The sequence below is a fragment of the Balaenoptera ricei genome, chromosome 9 (assembly GCF_028023285.1).
Source record: "Balaenoptera ricei isolate mBalRic1 chromosome 9, mBalRic1.hap2, whole genome shotgun sequence".
Lineage (NCBI taxonomy): Eukaryota > Metazoa > Chordata > Mammalia > Artiodactyla > Balaenopteridae > Balaenoptera > Balaenoptera ricei.
In genome coordinates this window covers 53,787,295-53,808,722 of record NC_082647.1, presented here as the reverse complement: position 1 = coordinate 53,808,722, position 21,428 = coordinate 53,787,295, and the positions used below count along the sequence as shown (strand labels likewise).

General features: G+C 35.9%; 2 protein-coding genes across 2 annotated transcripts in view; one reads left to right on the top strand and one right to left on the bottom strand.

The window, feature by feature from the left end:
* The window catches only part of ZNF804B (zinc finger protein 804B), a 507,161-nt gene that overhangs the window by 450,713 nt on the left and 35,020 nt on the right, over nt 1–21,428 (bottom strand). The window lies entirely within an intron of this gene.
* Nucleotides 15,066–15,827, top strand: TEX47 (testis expressed 47). Its single transcript, XM_059932762.1, has one exon. It carries the CDS (start codon nt 15,066–15,068, stop codon nt 15,825–15,827), a length of 762 nt encoding a protein of 253 aa, XP_059788745.1.

The following is a 21,428-nucleotide window of genomic DNA, read 5'->3' as shown; positions in this document are numbered from 1 at the left end:
ATAGCCCCCTAATGCTGTGTACTTGGTGCCTGATAAATAACATGGCCTGGGCACTGTGCCAGGCACTTTGCAGACCTTACCTCATAAGATTATCTGTCTAGTAAAAAAAAAAGAAAAAAAAGCACGCTGGGTTACAGATAACAGGTTGCTGCAGCAAACCCCCAGAAAATCTATAAATAAGGAGGATGATCTCCTAGGAATTCCTACCACACCAGCAATTTCAGTGCTCTCTATCTGAATAACAATTGAGTCCAGTGGGGAAAATTGCAGTGAAAATAAAGGGTAAATTGAAAACACAGGAATATAATTATTTTTTCCCTTTAAAAATGTTACTAGAAATGTTAATCATGTATGGACTATATCTGATAAAAATCTGTCAACGTCAGTTCATTAGTTGTGACAAATATACTATTGTAAGATCTTAACAACAGGTAAGATGGGTGTGGGGTAAACCAGAATTCTCTGTACCATATTTGCAATTTTTTTGTAAACCTAAAACTATTCTAAAATAAAAGTTTATTTTTATAAATACAATTACAAATAAAAAAAGGTTTTAAACAGAAAAAAATGGCCCTAATATCTTCTCTTTACCCTTTCCCTTTCCTTTCTTCCCCTTCATAGATAATTCAGTCACAAAGCCACTGGGTGGGGCAGTGCTAACTTGTTAGCAGAGGGCAGTTTGTTAAGGAAGGATGGAGTTCAAGTGTAGTGAATAAGTAATCACATGGGGAGAAGGCAACAGGCGTCTTGCTGTTAAAGAAAGGAGTTACAAATATGGAAAGAAAACTAGAACACTATCCTGTGGTGATGAATTGGAATTGGAGGTATCAATCAGCATGAACAAATGGTTTTCAATATATATATAGAAATATCAATTAGAGAGAGAGAGGGAGGGAGGGAGGGAGGGAGGGAGAGGGAGGGGGGAGGGGGAGGGAGGGGGGAGGGGGAGGGAGGGGGGGAGGGAGAGGGAGAGGGAGAGAGAGAGAGAGAGAGAGAGTGTGTGTGTGTGTGTGTGTGTGTGTGAACTGTCCACTGAGGAGGACCTGGGATCAGTTTCATTTCAACAGCAACTAGTAGACCTAGGGCCCAGATACTAATTTCTAAATATCATTCTCAACTAAAAGAAACTAAGGCTCTTTAGAGAAATAGCTGGGCAGTAACTGGTTCATATTTCTGGAGGGGAGCTTGACAGTATGATTCTAAACCCTTACAAAATATATAATCATTCCTCCAGATATTTCACATCTGGAATTATCTTAATGAAATTATGAAATGAATTAACAAAAATGAAGATTCAAAGATGTTCATTTAGTGTTGCTTATTTTAACAAAGAATTAGACAATTTAAAATGCTCAAGAGTAGAGGATTTGTTAATAAAAGCATCTGTACATTGGAATCTAAGTAGCCATTAAACATAATTTTATTGCTTTGTTTTATTAACACATTGTGTATGCCTTTATATACTTTTACACAGGTTTTTAAAATATACTTTTAATGTACTTTTGTATTTATTTATGTTTTATTAACACTAAAAGGCATTCATAATATGTTACTAAGTGGTAAAAGCAAAGTAGAAAGCCATAATAACACGGGGTGAAAAATGTATGTATGTGTATGTGTGTGTGTGTGCGTGTGTGTGTGTAACAACATCAGTGATGTATGTTAAGTAAAACTCATTATATGTGAAACTAAACACATAACTACACACAGCTGCAACTGCAAAAGAGAATCACAGAATATGCATAATTGTTAATTTCTTGAATTGTGATGTTCAGGTAAATATGATCTTCTTGTTCCTTTTCTTTGTTTTCCAAATTTTCTATAAGAAATGTATATGACCTGGTCATATAAAATAATAAAGGAGTGGAAACCTGGCCAGAACGCATATGAGCCACTTCTCAGTTTTGTTTATACTGCTTTACCTTGGTCTCTGAGAGGAGGCACTAATCATATTATTAATGATGGCAACCTTCCACTGTTAGAAGAAGCAACACAGCTGAGAGGCTGAGGACACCTGGGCAGGAGGCATTCACTCTGAACTAACTGAAAGTACTGACTGCTATCTCTTCACATTCTGATAAGGGAGAAGACAAATCAATGTTGTCAATAAAGAGTGTTTCTGTGTCCTTGAGAGAAGATTTTATGCATAGAAAAGACCATTCCTAGGTTTCCTTTGGTTTGAAAGCTTAATATTAAATTTATTCAAGGTGCAAATTTAAAAGCCTAACTCACCCTTAAGTTTTAGATCAATTTACAAATTATTAGTCTAAAATATTTTAATAGTAACTTATAAGAAGATTTTGATTGCTAACTGGTCCAAGTTTTAAAAATAATTCTTGTTTTAAAAGCTATCCCTTTAAAAATTGTCTGTCTGACAAACTGAATAGATAGGTAGATAAATAGATGGATAGATTATAGATACATATATAAAATCTTAAATGATCCAATACTATATGTAACTTGTTAAGATTTCAACTTAAAGTGAGTCAATCAAAACATCTAAATAATTTATTCTATTACACATTTTAAGATAGAATCAAAAGGCTAGGCTGTTACTTGGTGGGGTAAATTCTCTTACATACTAGAAATCCTTAAATATCAAGTACGCACAGATCTCTTCTTAACACAAAAATATTGCTGCGAAACATTTAACTATGCTAAATATTTCTACTGTAAATTATAAATCTTCCAAGGTTAAAAGCTCTTTATCCATGAAGGAATGGATATCACTACAAATAGTTTTGAGGTTACCTTCTCAGCCAATTGAAGCTGTATGTTGGTTGGAGATTTTAACCAAGCTGCTGACTGGATTTTGGTCAGTGCCATTAAGGGTCACCTTGAGACCTATTCATAGTCTATAACAGAGACTTTGTAACTTAGCGAGGGTTCAGTTCAAAACATTGAAAGTGACATAGCCCATATTCCAGATTTACTCATACCCTTCCCAAATTTTTAAGTTAGATTAACTTTCATCTGAACTATGCAATTTAATTAAATCCAACAATGTTGAGACACTGCTTCATTCAGTTCTGAATTATTTTTAGATTCTTTCTTTCCATTAGGACCACAATTCCTACATATACGTATATTCCACAACATTTGACTGAATTTTAGATCTCTCTTACAGCTAGCAGTCACAATGTCTAAAGTCTTTCTCCTGATGAACATGTATATCTGCACATGTATTTTGGAGAGAAAGCAGGCGTGAGAAGATTGTTAAATCACTGGTAAACCGTTCAGTTTGGGGGCAAAGAAGCTTCACTGTCTTTTTGCTACCCCACCTTCTACCCCAGGCAAGTTGATAATACAACACTTAACTGATAAAGCTTAGGAAATAAGTTCTACTTCTTAAAATTTTATTATTTATTTATTTTAAAAGAATCAGACCACTCCTCCGGTCTACTTTCTGGAAGAGAGAGTGAATTAAAGTGCAAGCTCAATTGCTTGGCCTGTAATGTGGTGTCACATGGGCATAGGAAGTTAGCTGTATCATAGCCAACATGGTGCCCCTCGCCCTATAGCTCCCACTGACAGCAGAGTCCCAACACCCAGAGAGCTCAGCACCTTCGTGGAGTCTTTTTCACTCCAGTTATAGAAACGCCAACTTGACTACAGAATTTAATAGCGAAGGAGAAACAATGCTGCCGCCTCCTATATAGAACACCCTGTTTATACTCTCCCGAAGGCAGAAAGGTAAAATAGACTTAATTGTGCTCAACTGTGCTCTAAATGTGCTCATTTTAGAAACAATTATTGACTGAGTCTCAATGCCAAAAGAATGCCAAAAAATCAAAAAAGCAGTCCATAAACGTACAGAAGAGTTACAGCTGAAATCCTTCGTATTGTATGGTTCTCACCAATCTAGGAGAGCTCCAGTTGTATCTGTGCCGTGAATAAAAAGACATTGGCATCCACCACCAGGATTATCATAGGCCTACTCAGAAAAATGAGTAATTTAAGATAGATTCTGGCTTCAGATACCCTGATTGTATTGTATTTCCCAGATACTGCTGTGGCAACACTCTCTCCATTCAGACGTTATCAAGTATTCAGAGGGATGGCTCTTTTCTACTCATGTAACACAAAGCATTCGAGATTTAATCTAGCTCCCTGTATGCTGTGGTTGAATTTTATTTCACTTTACCATCACCCTACCAATACAAATCTCTTCTTCTTTAATTTAACTTTTCGTAACATAATCTTACTTTTGCTCCTTTCGTTGCCCACCTTTTTATTTCACCGTATAAAAATGGCTTAACTATAAAGGATGATAGTAAAATTATGCCACTTAAAGCAAATTAATAAGACAAATAGAAAATAGCAATCACAACCTGATAACATATTTTTAAAATTTTGCAGAGCATGAGTATGCTTTAGTTTTCCCTGAAAAGATTTTATTTTTTCTAAAGATCCACTTTTTAAAAGTATAAGTTGTAAGCGTAAAGTTGTCTTCAGTCAAAAAAGCTATTGACTATTTTTTAATTCACAGTTTCTTAAAGGCAAAAAGGACATGTACTAGGCCAGTATTGTTTTTCAATACAATAGAACAATTTTCCTCCTTTTATGAGGCATAGGTCTTAGAGAATGACTTTATAAAAAATATAAGACTAGCCTGGTTCCTAAATATATCATTGGAGGCAAATTCTACAACTAAGGATGAGATACTGCAAACAAGTCACACCATTCACCCCCACATCTGGAAACTCATTAAATATCACTTCCCACAATCCTGTGAGCCTGAATCCATAGTAGGCCTTTAGAAAAGAGTTGAAGTTTAAAAGTATGCTTTCTTTTTACTGTAGTGCTGTCTTAATGAAAATTTACACACACACATGAGATTGACATTGAATACTGCTCCATAGTAATTAGGTACAATATTTTGTGGAATAGATAGAGATTTAACCTGTCAGGCAATAACTAGGCCAGACTAGTGCAACAGCAAGTGCAACAAATACTCAAGCTGTTTGGCCAAAAGAGTTGAAAATCCTAAGGAGTGGGAGATCCAAATGACCTTAATATTTGACCCTTAAACTTACTATATGATTCTGAGAATTTTGCCTTTATAGTTCTGCTTTTAGGCATCTTGTATCGATGGTTGGATTTTTCTGAGTATATCACAACTGAACAAAAGTGGCTTAGCCAATTGAAAATTTTAAAGTTTTACAAGAATACAAAATATTCACATGGAAATCATAATTATTTCTACTAACTAGATCACTGGGTTAGGAGTTTAGACCTTCTAGTTATATCAGCCAATATCTTACAAAATGTAATGCTTAGAACTTCTCGAGGCTAAAAGAGGCACAAAATAATTATCAATATTTCAGCACACAAAGACACACCGAGTCCAGTGTAGTTTTGCCTAGGATCCCTCCTGGGATAAGTATCCGTACTGAAATGGTTTTTCTTTGTGGTCAACAGTGGCAATATATGCTGAGAGGTCCCTGTCATAGAAACAAGGAACTAGAGTAACAGATGAGGCATGGACCAGAGAGGCATTCATGCATCTCCAGCAGATGCTAGCACTGAGAAATGATGATGGAGGACCAGATGCCTACACTGCCCCCACTATCATGTTACTTAAGATCCTGGGAATTTGTCCTCCCAAGTAAAGTAGTCACCCTAGTATACTTTCATTATCTGTAACTCACTTCAAAAATAAAGTGATTGCTCCTTATAATTACATATATTAAACCAATGATATTTAGTATCCCATGAGGCTCTGAAATGTCCCAAATTGCCAATGTTAGTGGGTGTAGTTTCTGAAGAAATATGGAATTTTCCTGAATTAGAGTGAGCAAAAGAGCTTTGAATTCAGCATAGGTTGGAAAGGTTGCAGGATGATTAAAGGCTTGCTGGCTAAATTAATGAAAATCTATTCAGATGTCTAGGACACAGATAATTTTTAAAAATATTTCACTATGTTGTTTCTACTACATTGCTTCTCTGGTTACATAAAATAAAAATTACATGGTTACTTAGACTTGGATTAATAATACTCTTCCTTTAAAAAGAAATGCTTTTAAAAGTTTCATTCTAGCCTAAATCCTCATTATATATATGGAATACAACGATATTTTAGCAGGTATTTCTGACTCTAAAATCATGCCTTTTCAAACATCTCAAATACAATTATTAATACCATTAAATGTGGCACCCATCATATTACTTCCCTGGGTCAAAACATTTAAAGGTTCTCTATTGAACATCGCAAAATTCAGATTCCTATAACTATTTTTTGAATAGCTCTAGCACCACTTTACTCATTGAAACATCTATCATATTTCCTGAAAAGTACTCTAGTAAGAAATATCACCTCCCTCTTTTGGTATTTCACGTATATGTGTTTTTGTCAAACTTGCTATAAGATAAGCAACTGGAGCGCCATATTATTAATTAGCCTCTTTGTGCCATGTCTTCCTTAACAGTAAGAGCAATTTGTTGTCAGTGGTGCTAAGTTCCCTCCCAACTCCAAACTTTTATTAGTTCACTTTTCTCCACTCCCCACAGCACACTGATCAAAGTTAAACCAAAAGCAAACACCAAAATAGATATTAGTTTACTGATGATATGTTCTAGTATATTATATGGACCAGAGTAGATACTTGTACTGAAAATATAAAGATTACTCCAATCATAATTATCTTTGTGTATAGAAAGCAACTTTTCCATTACTGAGAGATTTTTGAAAAACTAAGATTTGTTGTGTTGATGTCACATGACATAAAGCACACAACAAGTGTGTTAGTAAGCCATACATCTTTAGAGCCCATCCATCTGCCAAAGAACCAGAAAATAAATCTGATAAAGGAGGAAAAGTAAACATAACTCAGAGTTTAGTGTTATTAGCAGTCTCCAACATCTGTATAGAAGCGATGATCTTAAGATATTTTCAAAGTGTATAAATGCATTCCATTCTCAGACTCCACCTTCATGCCTGGACACAACAGCAATTTAGAAAAACACAGCATGCTAGTTTTTAACAGAGAAAAACCTAGGATCACTGAAGCATAATTACCCTATAATCTTCCTCCTCTGTAATTTACTATCAAAGTACTTTCATTCTTTATCACCAAATGTTTTGAAGAGTGGTCTACTATTTGACCACTTATTCTACATAGACTTACTGATCAACTGCAAACTGGTTTCTCTCAGCCATTTTACTGAATCTATTTTTTTTTTTTTGAATCTATTTTTTTAAGCCTCCAGGAAACTTATAATTGCCAACATTAGAAGGTCACCTCAGTCCTCAAGCTTTTTGACCTCTCTTTAGAATTTTATCACTACCATCCACTTTTAAACCTCTCTCCAATATTGACCTTCAAGGCCCTGTGTTTTCTTTGTTCTCCACCTCTGATGTTTTGCCACTCTTTCATTGGGTCCCATTTGCCCCCTTCTTAAAATTAGGTTTGCACGGTACTCTTCTCCACCTCCACTGTCTCCTTTCCTTTCATTGTCTTACAATCACATTGGTTCCCATGGTTTCAACTCTTCCCTCAACGCAGATGACTATCAAATTTGCATCACAATCCAGATTTCTCCAGTTCTCCAGACTCTAATTGCATTTATACCTGCATGTTTCTATGGCAACTCTACTTCAACATAATACATACAAACTATTTTTCCTCCAAAATCTGGGTTTTCTCCTCTATCCTCCATCTGTATTTTAAAAAAAAAAGAACGCAAAAACGTAAACCTCTCAGTTACTGACATTCAAGCCCACAGAGTCATCTTTAAATCCTTGCATCTCTCACCTCCCACATACAGTTGATTAAGTCATGAATAGCTTGGTGATGACTTGCATATCTTCCTCAATCTCAGCAACTGCTTTAGTTCAGATTCTAACTGTCCAATTGGGCTAAAATCTTTAAAGACTAACCCTTCTCTCGGTAGTATGCCTTAGGCTAGTTATATAAAGATCTCACATCATGTAAGGTTTTTCTGGACTGAGGCTCCTGCACTGTGTCTTGATAACCGCTCCATCTTTCATCTCTGTGCCTTCTTATCTTGACTCTCAGTCATTAAGCCCAGACACCCCTTGTTGAACCTGATTCAGGATCTGCCATTTTACAAGTTCTACCCATCAGGAGGCTGTTAAGCTAGCCAGTCCCAGACTCACAAACAGAACAACATGCACATTACCTTTTATCAAACCATCACCACAGCCTTATTGGGGTTTTTTACTGTTAATTTCTTCTTTGGAACAGAACAATAATGTAGACAGGCTTAGAATATTTGGAATATACAAAACAAATATCATCACCAAATTCCACCAGTTTTAACATTTGGCTAGATTTCTCTCTACTCTGGTTTCTATATTTTTTTTAAATAAAATTAGAATCACATGCTACATATAATTTTGTGTATTATATTATTTACTTTAGAGAATAACCATTTTTCCCTGCATTTAAAATATTCTTCAGAAATGGTTTCAAGGCACCATAGTAATCCATAATTAATACATCTATTCAATTTTTCAAAGTTCTCTTTTAATTCCTATAATAACCATCTTTACATTAAAAACTTTGTCAATAATTTTATTTCTTTATGATATGTACCTGGAAGACACATTACTTAGAGTATGAGTTTTTTTTTTCACACACACTGTATTTTATTTTTACGAGAGATAAATAAACTGACACCAAGCATTGTAAATGGATGACCACAACAAAAGCAACAATGATTGAAATTACCAAACACGAAACACACTCAGAGTATGAGATTTTTAAGCTTGTGATCTGTATCGTCAAATTACTTTCCAGAAAAGTTGAACTAACTTACTTTTTGACTGGCAGAGAGTAAGGGCACTCATTCACCAACTACAGAATTCTTAAAAGTGCTCTGGCTACCCCCAGCCATCACTCACCTCTAATTCCTCTGTTCTTCACAGGCAACTTTCTAAAACATAGTTACGATTATAGGGGCTCAAAAAATCCGTGATTCCCTCCAACACACAGAATAAAATTCTAACCTCTGAGCATGGCGTCCGGGTCCTCCAAACACTGGCTGCAGCTTCCTTTTTTCTTCTCTTCCACTTCTCTCCTTTGCTCACCCTCGAGTCTAAGCCAGCAGTTCTCCTCCAGGCTACACTTAGAATCACCTGGAGAGGCTTTCGCAAATATATAGAGTTCCATTCCACACTAATTAAATAAGAACCAGGAGCTGGCTTTTTAAAAAGTTCTCCACCAGATGATTCTAATAGGCAAGGTTTAAATCACCACAAGCCAGCCCATTCTGCCTTAAAGCGAAATAGAGAAAGCCACTGGGAGAACATGTCAAAAAGGCACGTTCTTGGACCTCACTTTAACCGTACTAACTCACACCTTTTAGGGCTAAAGACCAGGAATTGGCAATTTAACAAACCTGTAGATCCTGTGGTATGAGAACTACACTCTAGCCAAACCAGACTATTGTCATTTTCTTAATGAAGTGAATATATGTCCTCTGCCCTTTATGCTTCAAGCTTAGTTTGTTTGTACCTTCCCTGATCCCCCTCTCTGCCCCACTGCCACTCCCTACACACACTCAGACATACAACGCACATCTTTTTTTATGCCCGGCTTTGCTTATTCTTCCAGCCACATTTAATTGTTCTGGCATTTATGTTTTCAGTGTTCATTGTTTATGTCTTTATTATAATATTTCTTCTCTCCAGCCCTGTATTAAACATAGTTGTGGAGACTTTAAGCTCCAGTAAGAGAACTGAATTTTTCATGTGCAGATACAATATCTGATTCACAAGAATGTCTCCACAGTGTCTGGCATATTTTTCTACGAAGAGTAGACATATGTTAAATGTTTATGCTAAATAACAAAGCATTTCTAGCCTGTATTCTCCTCGATAAATAATTACCAAACACTGTTCCATAATGCTTTGGCAAAGAGAGGCAATGCTGGAGAAGGTAATCTAGTTTTCTTTTTTTATAAGTCTTAAAATATCTAGTGATCTGGTAATGAAGCTCACTCTGGTTTGCCCTGCTAAATCAAGTATATGTTGTCTACTTAATAGTTTATGTGTAACTGAACTATTATAAATCAACTATACTTCAATTAAAAAATAATAATAGAAAAAATAGTTTATGTATATGCTTAGTGAAAGGTTCTACCCAAGTTATTAGCCATTTATTTAGACCATTAATTCTCTTACACTAGTTATTTAGATATGTCAAAACACAAAGAAAGATAGCGGACGGGATTTAGAGTTTTCTGTTTTTCTAGTACACGAGGACAAGTGAAAGGTTAGAGTGGGATCTGATATTCCGGGTAGAAATCAAGTTCAGTTAATGCACATCCTGACATTCTAAAGTAATGAATTCAAGAAACATTCACAAAGCCACTCCCCAAATGTTTCCCTGAAGGCCATGCCCAAATATGAACTCTCTCATTAAAGTTTCTAAGAAATCCCAGCCACCCTTTCTACCTCAGTGTTTCTAAAGCACTGAACAACATTTGCGTGGTATTTATTGTTTTTTCATGGATATCTCACACTCCTACTGGACTCTAAACTCCTAAAATTAGGGACCAGGTGTTTTTCATGTTTGTGTTTCTTAAAGTGCCTATGATATCACCTGGCATATCAAAGGTGTAGATAAATCTGAAATGAATGGGAAGTTAAAGACAGTACATCAATTTTATTGGCTCACAGGTATAATGTAGGAATTTTCCTTTCAATTTACTTTCTCCAAACCATATGCTATCATCCATTTCCAGAAGAATTGTCATGTCGTACAGGAGCAAAGAATGACCCTGTGATCATGAATAGACAGAGGGAACAATTCATCTTCTCCTTACCCTAGGTAGACAGAGTAGGGAGTTTGTTGAGAGCATTTTTGAATTGTGTGCAAGGTACCTATGTACCCCAATAACTTTAGTTTCCTCTATTATAAATTGTTGGCAAAATTTCTATCTACCTTATAGGCTTCTTGTACAGATTAATAAGTGTAAAAACATCTAGTAGAAGATGCATGGTAAATAATCAATTAATGGTATTTAACCTTTTTAATCTGTTCCTTCTGCCTTATAAAGACAAAAGGACACTGGGAGATTGTTTTTTCAGAAACATTTGGCTCCAGAAAATAAAACCAGAGCGTAAAGTATATAGTGAATATTAAGGTGCACTGCTTGAACTGAAATACAAATATATGTTGTGTGTTTATGTGAGATAAGTTGGATAACAACGATGGATAGATAGACTAATTGGAAGAGGACTCCTCAGTATAATGAATGTCAGTTCAGGTTCTGCCACTTGTTAGTTGTTTGAACTTGGATATCTACTCTAAACAGATCTCTCTGGGAGGACAAACACTGAAGTCTTTTCATCCCATTGGATAGATAGAAGAGTTCTTCCGCTTGAGTCACCACATGAGGGCAAGTAGCTGACCCTTAATAGATGAAACACAAGGACTGTGGCATCTGGAAACTCAAGTGCTAAGCGTCCATTAAAAGGAGAGTCTACAATTATAATTACATATACCAATCAATCAAAAACAGACCAAACTGTGTTTTTTCTATTCCTATCTGCTCAAAATTTTTCTCTTGACACTTAAAAATATGACTGATGAAAGGCAAGGGAACAAGGTTAGTTGCCTTTAAATGTTTCAGATCGCCATGTGACAATGAAGCTAAAATTTGGAAGAAGACACCCAGTAATTAAAAATGCATCAAGAAATGGAAATATACACTGGAAAAATGTAGACCAAACTATTATCTATGGTGGTAAAAACCGTTGTTTCTAAATGTTTTAGGTCAAACCATACAAAATTGTCAACATCAGCTTCTTACATGTTTTAAGTCAACACCAAAAAAGAGATTATCACTCTATTGAAGAAGGGACGGTTTAGTGATATTTAATGTGGTTTACATGGGAAATTATAATGATGAAAGATTATCACTTTTCTATCAGGTTTATATTGGAAGAATCAAGATATATGAAAGAAAAGGAAAACACAAAGCACACATGGGGAGAAAAATCAAAATTGAGCTCCTTTTCATAGGGGCAAAAAAAGTAGAAAAGTTGTGCTTTAGTTAAGAATGGTATCATGAAGAGGAAGAATCTTAACTATGTATAAAAGGTTAATTTTAAGTTTGTGTGTTCAAAAGGAGCTTCTGGGTAGCAATGCCCTATAAATTCTCCCACTGGCATTGATCAATGCCAGTGTTAAGTAATAAACCCTGCAGTTGCATGTCCCCATTTTCTCTGTTATAATCCATAATTGTGGATTGGAAGTAAGTGCCAGAAATCACTCTGGACCTGGTAAAGGCAGAAGCTCCCTCTCCCAGAATTCTATGGAAATAAACAAGAAAGACTTCATAAAACTAGTATCTTCTGAAGTTTATGAAGCAGACGTATCATAAGGTCTTACAGTTTCATGCTCTTGGCTGAATAGGTGAGGTGGAAAAGACTAGAAAACATTGAGGGTAGAAGACTCCTACTATAATCCAAATAAAGAGCTAGGATTATGAAGGAGGCAGTGGTAATCAAGACACATTTCAAAGTGAGTAAAAGCACTTAGCAACAGAATAAAGTTGGGAGGTAACTTTTAGGAAACATGAAAAGACAAGACCAAGGAGGTTGGCCTAGGAGATGAGAGAAAAATGTGAAATGAGTCACAGATTGGGATATTTGTAAAGGAAAATATAAAGAAAACAATAGTTAAAATGTTGGCATTTTTTAATTTGAAAGGGTAGAGGTACATCCAAGGAGAAGAGCTGTAAATAAGATTACAAGTTGGGAGTCTTCTGTACAGAAAAAAAATACTGGAATGGGAACTCAGTTTTTTTTCTTCTTTGTCAACCCCAGCAAATCAGTTTTATCTGTCTTGAGCCTTAGATGGAGAAGCAGTCCAAGTCTACAGCTGGACTCAGCAGGAAAGACTCCATGGTCAATCAGCAATGTCAATCATTCTATCTGTAGAAAAGCATGGTATCAAGGACCACCCAACTGACCTCACAAACCAGAAACATAGATGGTGCTAAGCAAATTGGCCAAGGAGATAAAGTGACTCAGAGGAGCTGTGTGATGATTACAGAGCCTCAGCTTTGCCCAGACGTGGGTGTGAGAAGGAATTGGGCTTGACCACAAATCAAGATTTGGGGAGAAATTCAGAAAAGTACAGACTCATAGAAACCAAGGGAGTGGAGATGGCTATAAAGGAAGCTGTCAACATAATTACATTCTGCAAAGCAGTAGGAATGAGGGTGAGAACGATCTCTAGACTGGGCAATGACAAGTTTCTGTGCACCTTGGGAAAGACTGTATTGTTTCAGGGGGTGACAAAGTGAACCACAGTGAGGAATTATAGCGAATTTTTATGTACCACACAATTAAGGAATATTAAATCACCTCTTAGCCTCCACTTTCTGGGACAATTTATCACTGCATCTTATTAAAACCAGATCATTAGTTTGGATAACACAAACCTTTGGGGGGAGGAGGAAACATACTCTAAGGTTTAATTTTTTTAATTGAATAAGTGTGTTTTCTAACTTTGTTTTTAAATTGTGGTTTAGAGCTCATGTGAATGCAATTTTAAGATATATTGTTAATTTTTATTCTAAAAAGTAACTTAAGGGACTTCCCTGGTGGTCCAGTGGTTAATACTTAGCGCTTCCAATGCAAGGGGTGCAGGTTCAGCCCTGGTCAGGGAACTATGATCCCACATTCCGGGTGGTGCGGCCAAAAAGAAAAATTAATTAAAAAATAAAAATTAAAATAAAATAAAAAGTAACTTAAATTTACATTAAATTAAGAAAACCAAACCCTATAGAAGAATGTTCTTATAACAGTCACCATTACACAGAATCTGGTATGTGTTCTTATAGTCTTTAATTAGTGCATAAAATACCTCTTTACCCTCAGTAGACAGTTAAGGAGGTTGTCGAGAGCATATTTGAATTGTGTGCAAGGTACTAATCCATGCTTTGGTTTCCTCTTCTATAAATTGTGGACCAAAAGAAAAAAGAAAAGAATATGTCTAGGAAGATATCCAGGTCCACCAGTTATCAGAGTTGCCACTGCGCTCTGGCCCTTTAACAGCACGGACATTCTGATTCCCCCCGGGCACTATGGAAACCAGAATAGAATACGGGACAGCTGAGAGCACCCAAGACACTGGCAGTTGGAAGAGTGATGGAGGACAAGCAGGACCTCGAGGACAGAGGAAGAAGCACTTGAAGAAAGAAAGAAACGTTAAGTTGACCTGCAGGGAAGAAGAAGGAGAAGACTAAGGTAAAAGTAACAGAATTTTTCATCTGACCCCTACAGCAACAACCAAAAAAAAAAAAAAAAGGAAAGAAAGAAAAAAGAGCCATTTCTGAGGTTTACTGATAGGAGTTAAATAAAAAAGAACCAAAACTAGTTACTTCAAAAGTTTACTGTAATTATCCAAGCAATACTATTAACTTTTAGAGTACTGAGTAAAGGTAAAATAAGTCAATTAGTAGTTAAGAGATCCCCAGATTTTTAAAAAATTTATTGACCAGTTAAATTTATAAAAGAAATTGGGGAATTATCATAAAAATACCTTTTTAAAAAAAATTTGACCAAAAAAGGACAATCTGCATTCATCATTACATAAATGAAAAGACATTTTAATGTAATATCAATGCTACTGTCAGTGAGTATCAGCAGATACATTCCTCTTTGTGTGTGTGTTGGTGTGTGTATGATTCAAGGATGGGCAGTGAGAAAAAAATATCCTATAAATCAAAAAAGAAAATAATAATGTAAACAACAACATAGCGAACTTCTTCTAGAGTAAGTTCTATCTTCTCCCTACCCCCCAGTTTATTGGAGAGTTTTTTTCCCTAGGATGTGTTAGTTATTTCATTGTAAACTTTAAAACAAAACTCTATAATTTGATTCTTGTTTCAACATTCTCTTTAATTTCAAAGACATTGTTTATTGATAACACTGGAAAGCATTTGATCAACTGAGTAAATTTTTTTTTTTTTTTTTGCCTGAAGAAACAAAAATAAGAGTTCATCACCGAAGAGGTAGCCTGATGATGTAAATATTGTAATAAGCTAAAAACTGGAATCATCTAGAAGAATAAATAAGACTCATCATGTCCTTCTCAGCCCATACCCGAAAGACCAACAAAAAGAATTTTCCACTGGACTGTCTTCTAATGCCACAAGTTCCACGTAGTAATTACTTGCATTTTCAGGAAGAAAAGCAAAAACTACAACTAAAGAAATTCCTTCTTCATAGGATGTTCCTAGTGGCCAGGGTAACAGCAAACATAGAAAAAAAAGATATTGTTGAATACTATGAACAATTGTTTCAGTCAATTTTGAAACGTCACCTAGGAGAAGCAGTGACAGGATTATTGCTCATATATCCGACTTCCATTGTGCATATCCTGGAGTCCTCCAATAGTACTCTTTACCAAATTCTTTTGGATTATCTTAGCCATGAAAAGGATGAAACAGAATTTTTTATCCAAGGCATGAAAATTATAGTCACGTCCCACAATATACCAACAAGGCTCTTTATGCAATGGCATGTTTCAGTAATAAAAGCGCCAGTTATGTATCTTGATGATGTGACGCAGTCGCTATCCCTGCAAGAGGTCATGACAGAATTTCTCATCCAAACCCATAAACTAGCACTCCATCTTTTTAAGACTGTGAAAGTGGGCACTAAAGGACCAGGCGATAATTTGCACCAAGTTGCACCCGAATTACTCCTTCCAGAACAAATAATAAAGTACATATGCAATGCTGCAGAATTAATGGACCCAGAAACTTTCATAAACATGTATAATAAACCCATACACGTCACCTTGGATTCTGAGGTGGTATGGCCCACTCCTTCCCGCTTCTAGGATGAAGAGAGAGGATGTGGTCAGTGTGGTCAAGTCTCTTAAGGAATGTATGCTACTTAAATAAAAGCAAAATATTTCTAAAGTTGCTTTTCTCTTTAAAAAAGGAAAGAAACAACACAGCCATCTACACAAAGGTAATAGACTAATCTTTACAGAGTATGTTGAGTTAAACTTGAAAATTTATCTGGTCTGATATTAAGATCAACACATTATTTTCAATGATGAAGGGGTTTAATAAGGTCATAATAAGTTCTCAAGGTTAACATCATCCTGATGAAATGACTTAATTTTTAATGAAAAGTAGAGATGAAAAAGGATAAACACTTGATTCAGATTCTTATTCATTCTTTCAACCATCAATGAGCAGCTGTCACCACACAGTATTATGTTCTGAGAGTGCAAAATTTCGGGGAAATATACAATGCTTGAGTTGCTTGCAGCCTAAGCTTGGAGGCAAATATGTGTAAAAGTAAATATGATGCATGATATGATGTAGGATATGATCATTATTATAGTCACAATATGCAGGGAAGACTGTAAGAGCAAAATGAGGGAGTAATCTCGCTATGTATGGTCCCTGAAATCAGAAAACAAAACCTAAACTTTGAAAGTAGTACCAAGGCTCACATATTCTGGATGATATAATCAAGAATACCGAGGCCATTATAAAGCTAAAGAACACAATAGCTTTTTGAAGTGACTAGAAAATACACTGTCAGAAAGCATTGCAATTGTATTCGTTCATGCAAATTCATTTATTGAGCACCTTTCACAGGACAGACACTTGCCAAATGACAGGGATATGTCAGGGTCCAGAGAAGACATGATCCCTCCTCACTTGGGAAACCTACTTCTAAATGAGTCTATGTAAGATAAACAAATTGGTTATTTTTTCAATTTAATTCCTAGAAAGCAATTAATTATATGCAAATTCTATATGACCTATTTCAAGTTGGTCTCTCCCTTCCTTTATCCAAGATTAATGCTTTTTTCGCACTATTTAAATTTTTCTAGTTTGTTCAAGCAATTAAGAAACATTAATGTTTTACTACTTCAATGATATTTATCCGAAATTGCTTCAATATGCCATGAAATAAACTTTGGATTGAATAGAAGAAATACTGTTATATCATTTTAACTTCATTTCTCATTGCTTATTTGATTTTCAGTCTCTCTGGGGGGGAAAAGCCATCTCAGTATGCACCTCAAATTTGTCATATGTAGATAATATCATAATTTGTTCCATATCAGAATCAAATTTCAGGAAAGACCATTCCTATTTTTTAATTTAGTAATATAGTTTTAGAAAAAGAATGACATTTTTCACTTTAAGCTGACTTGAAGTTCCATTCATTTAAATTTAGTAACATTAAGGATATTTTAGAGAAAATTAAAATTCTTCCAATTAAGAAAGAGTATATAATTTACAAACATTTTATCAGTTTGATAAATATCAAACACCTAATATTCAGCAATGTGCTATTTACTCTTTGAACTGTGAAAAGGCACCCATTGATAGTAAATGTTTAGTGACAAAGTGAGTGGAGTTGAGTTAATGCTTTCCAGGCCACCAAAAAAAAAAGAAGAAGAAGAAGAAGAGGAAATAAATAGAAAGAAGGGAAGGAAGGAAGGAAGGAAAAAAGAAAGAGAAAGAGTGTAAGCCTCAGTCAGTCTTTGAATGTATGTGAGGAAGAGGTTTGGGAGGGCAGATGAGCATATTTAAGAGAACAGAGATGAGCAAAAGCAGGAAGGAGAAAATGAACCAAAAATGTTTATTGGACCAGATGGACTCCATTTAACGGGGTAAATTTTGTTTAGGAACAATATTTTCTAACGTTAAAATGAAGAGAAGTAGTTTACAAGTAAAACTACATATTTGAGTATATAAAAGTATGGGACATTATATTCTCCAAAAATGGCCACTGCAATATATCCCATCCCACATGCTCTTCTTACAGTGTGACCTCAACACACCTCCCATCACATGGTGGGTTCTAAATACCCTCCCCTTGAAATCAGGCGGACCTTTCTTTGTGACTGCCTAGATGAACACTACAAGAGAAGTGATCCAATGTGACCTCCAAGGTCATAAAAATGCCTTGCACTTTGCCTTGATCACTTGAATGGAACCTAGACAATATGCTATGAGCAATCCAAGCAGGTTTCCAGATGACACCCCCAGCCGAAGTCCCAGGCAACAGCCAGTATCACCACTAGACATGTGACTGAGTGAAACTTCAGGTGACTCCAGGCTCTAGCCTCCCAGCCAACCCTGGATTTCAAGCCAGACCAGCTGACACCATGTGGAGGAGGAGTAGAGTACATATGAGCTGTTCCCACTGAGCCCTGTCTAAATTGCAGATCTGTGAACAGCAAAAATTACTGTTGTTGATTCAAGCTACTAAGTTTTGGGTGAATGTTTATGCAGCAGTCTGGAACACTAATATATAACAAGAATAATTTTGTATGTACATTTTATTGATATATGTACATATCATTTATTTATTCATTCATCTATGCAACTAGTATTTTCTAAATATCTACCAGTAAATATTTACCAGGGCACCAAGCACTGTGGTAGTCACTGGATATACAAGCAGAAGTAAGAGGTGTGTCCTCCACACTGCCTAGCGTAGAACTTCTATTGGTCTATAATACTTTCTGGTGTGAGAAATACTGATAGAAAATTAATTCATTGGCCAAAGAAAAACATAAAAAACCTCAGTCATTTTTGGAAGAAGTTATAGAAAATATCTAAATGAAAACACTGATTTACTTAGCAGACTGTTACTTTACATTTAAAGGATTCCTGAAGCATGAATTGTGCAAATAATTGGAAAATAAGCACAAAGTGAGCATAAATAAACTACTTATTTATTTATTTATTTAAATGACACTCTAGAATGAGTTTATTCAAATGCAAGTAGTCACTTTAGGAGAGTTTATATTTATTTCAGTGACAGCATCATTGCTAAAAACATTTTGTGACTCATTAATGGAAGATAAATTAAGGAGGTTTATAAATCAAAGGGAGTTAAAATATTTTAGTTACATCTAGTTTTTTGAACCCCAAATAATATATATTGCAATTTGATTGGTGACCTTAATATTCAAACTTCGTTCATAGAAATGTTTATTTTTATATATTGTACTCACTCTCAAAGGAAGATCTGCTGTCACTGAACATATTAAAAGAGTGTGGCACTGCCTCTAAGGGGAAATACAGATATGTTTCCAGTAACAGTTGCATTATTACATTACAGAGCTCACCAATATCACATCTTTAAAGGGGACAACACTCATTTAGCTGTGTCTGTTTTGGTATATAGATAAAATGCAGAAATACTATATTCATACCTTACAAATGTAATTTAATTTGATCAAGTCCAAAAATGTGACTCAAACGTTAGGAAGCCTCAAAAGGTAATTCTCACCCCAATGAGGGTTATAGTTTTCTTACAATGAAACTTTATATAAAACCAGAGCACAGAAGTTAAACCAAATAGAAAATGAGCATTTAAATACTGAACATACAACATTCACTGTTCATATAACAATGACCATATAACATATACTCATATATATTTGAGGAACATACGACATTTAAGTGGCATGGCCAGCACCATTCCCATCCTTTTGTTTTGATACCGATATCTTCTACAATAGACTGACATGCTGACAATCTTATTCCTGTTTCAATGTAACCAAGGACTTCCAGGAAGGTTATAGTTTTCTTGAAGACAACTGAAATAATGTTATTTGGAGGGAAAAACCCTCCCGGGGTGAATTTTAAAAATTTGTACTGTTTTCATTTTAATTACAGAAGCATCTGGATTCCTTCCTGGAGAATCAATGCTTAGTACAAATAGATTCTTACATTTAGTGACTTTATCATAACTTTAGCATGACAAAACAGCATTTCAATTCAGTGAAACCTATCTCTAGCACAGAATTCCCCCAGCTTCCATGAGGAAGTGGAAATGGGACAGCTTAACAACAACTGAATATAGCAAGTACTTTTAGAATATTTCATGTCGTTAGTAAGTGACTTAATGTAGAATTAGAGTTCTCCCCCTTGTGGTCAATTACGTAAATTTCCAGATTACCTGCTAATATGACTTATACAATAAATACAGAGCATAGTTTTTAAGAAAATATAAAGAGAAGCCCCAAAGGTACCTGTCAAATGTCTGTTCTACCTGCCTGCCCCCTCAGCCGCACTGTTTTGCAGAAAAAGACATTAAGTGCTTTGCCAACAGTAAAAGCAAGAGTTGGTAATACTAGTCCCCTATTTCCACTTCATCACTTTAAATAGTTAACTGTAGTCATGGTTGGGGTCTGGATTTAACTCTAAGTGCTCTCTTCAATACTACACCAAACACATTCTGTGCTCCAGTCCTCACATAATGCCTTTTCAAGACATCCGACTGGATTTTCACAGGCACCTCCATCTGCATGAGTTCTGGATAGAACAAATCATTCCTTGCCTCTACTATCCCTTTAACCTGCTCCCTCAACTGCACTCCCCATTGCTGTAAAATGGACCACTCTCCACACAGTTGCCAAGTCAGAACTTGAACGATGTCCTAATTTCCTCCCTTCCTTTTTATTTCACTGACAGCCAATCCATCCAAGCCCCACCCATTTTCCAGAGTAAGTGTTTCCAGTGTCTGGCCTTGTTTTTGTGCCATTCTTAGGGATCTCCCTCACTCTAACCTTCTCTTCCGCCTCTCTGTCTTTCTAGTCTATGTAATATTTCTATCAAAGTTAAAGGCAGTATAGCAAAAGATGTAAGAGAGCCACCTATGGTATCAAACTGCTGTATTGAAACCTGGTTCTGAAAGTTTGTAGAGCTGTAATTTGTTTCTGTACCCTTCTGCACCTCAGTTTCCTCATCTACGAAATGAGTGTGATTAACAGTATCTACATTATAAGACTGGTTATGGACACTGTATTAAATAATGGTGTCAAGATCCTAGCATACAGTAAACACTAATAAATGTTATTCCTCTAATCAAAATTCTTCAGTGGCTTTCATTTCATCTTCCGGATAAAAAGCAAGGTTCTATCATGATCTGCAAAGCCTTGATTCTCTGATTCTTGCTTACTAAGCTACCCACCCTCATCTGTACTCATCATTCCCTTTCTCACACTTTGTTCTCTAATGGTTTCCCAGTATTTTCATGCTTTTTGCCTTTAACTTCCTTCCTCATTTCTCTTAGCAAGATTCTCCTTACCAAGGGCCCTGAACCAAGACGGCAGAGTAGAAGGATGTGCTCTCACTCCCTCTTGTGAGAACACCAGAATCACAACTAGCTGCTGGACAATCATCAACAGGAAGACACTGGAACTCACCAAAAAAGATACCCCACATCCAAAGACAAAGGAGAAACCACAATGAGATGGTAGGAGGGGCGCAAGCACAGTAAAATCAAATCCCATAACTGCTGGGTGGGTCACTCACAGACTGGAGAACACTTATACCACAGAAATCCACCAACTGGAGTGAAGGTTCTGAGCCCCATGTCAGGCTTCACAACCTGGGGGTCCAGCAATGGGAGGAGGAATTCTGAGAGAATCAGACTTTGAAGCCTAGTGGGA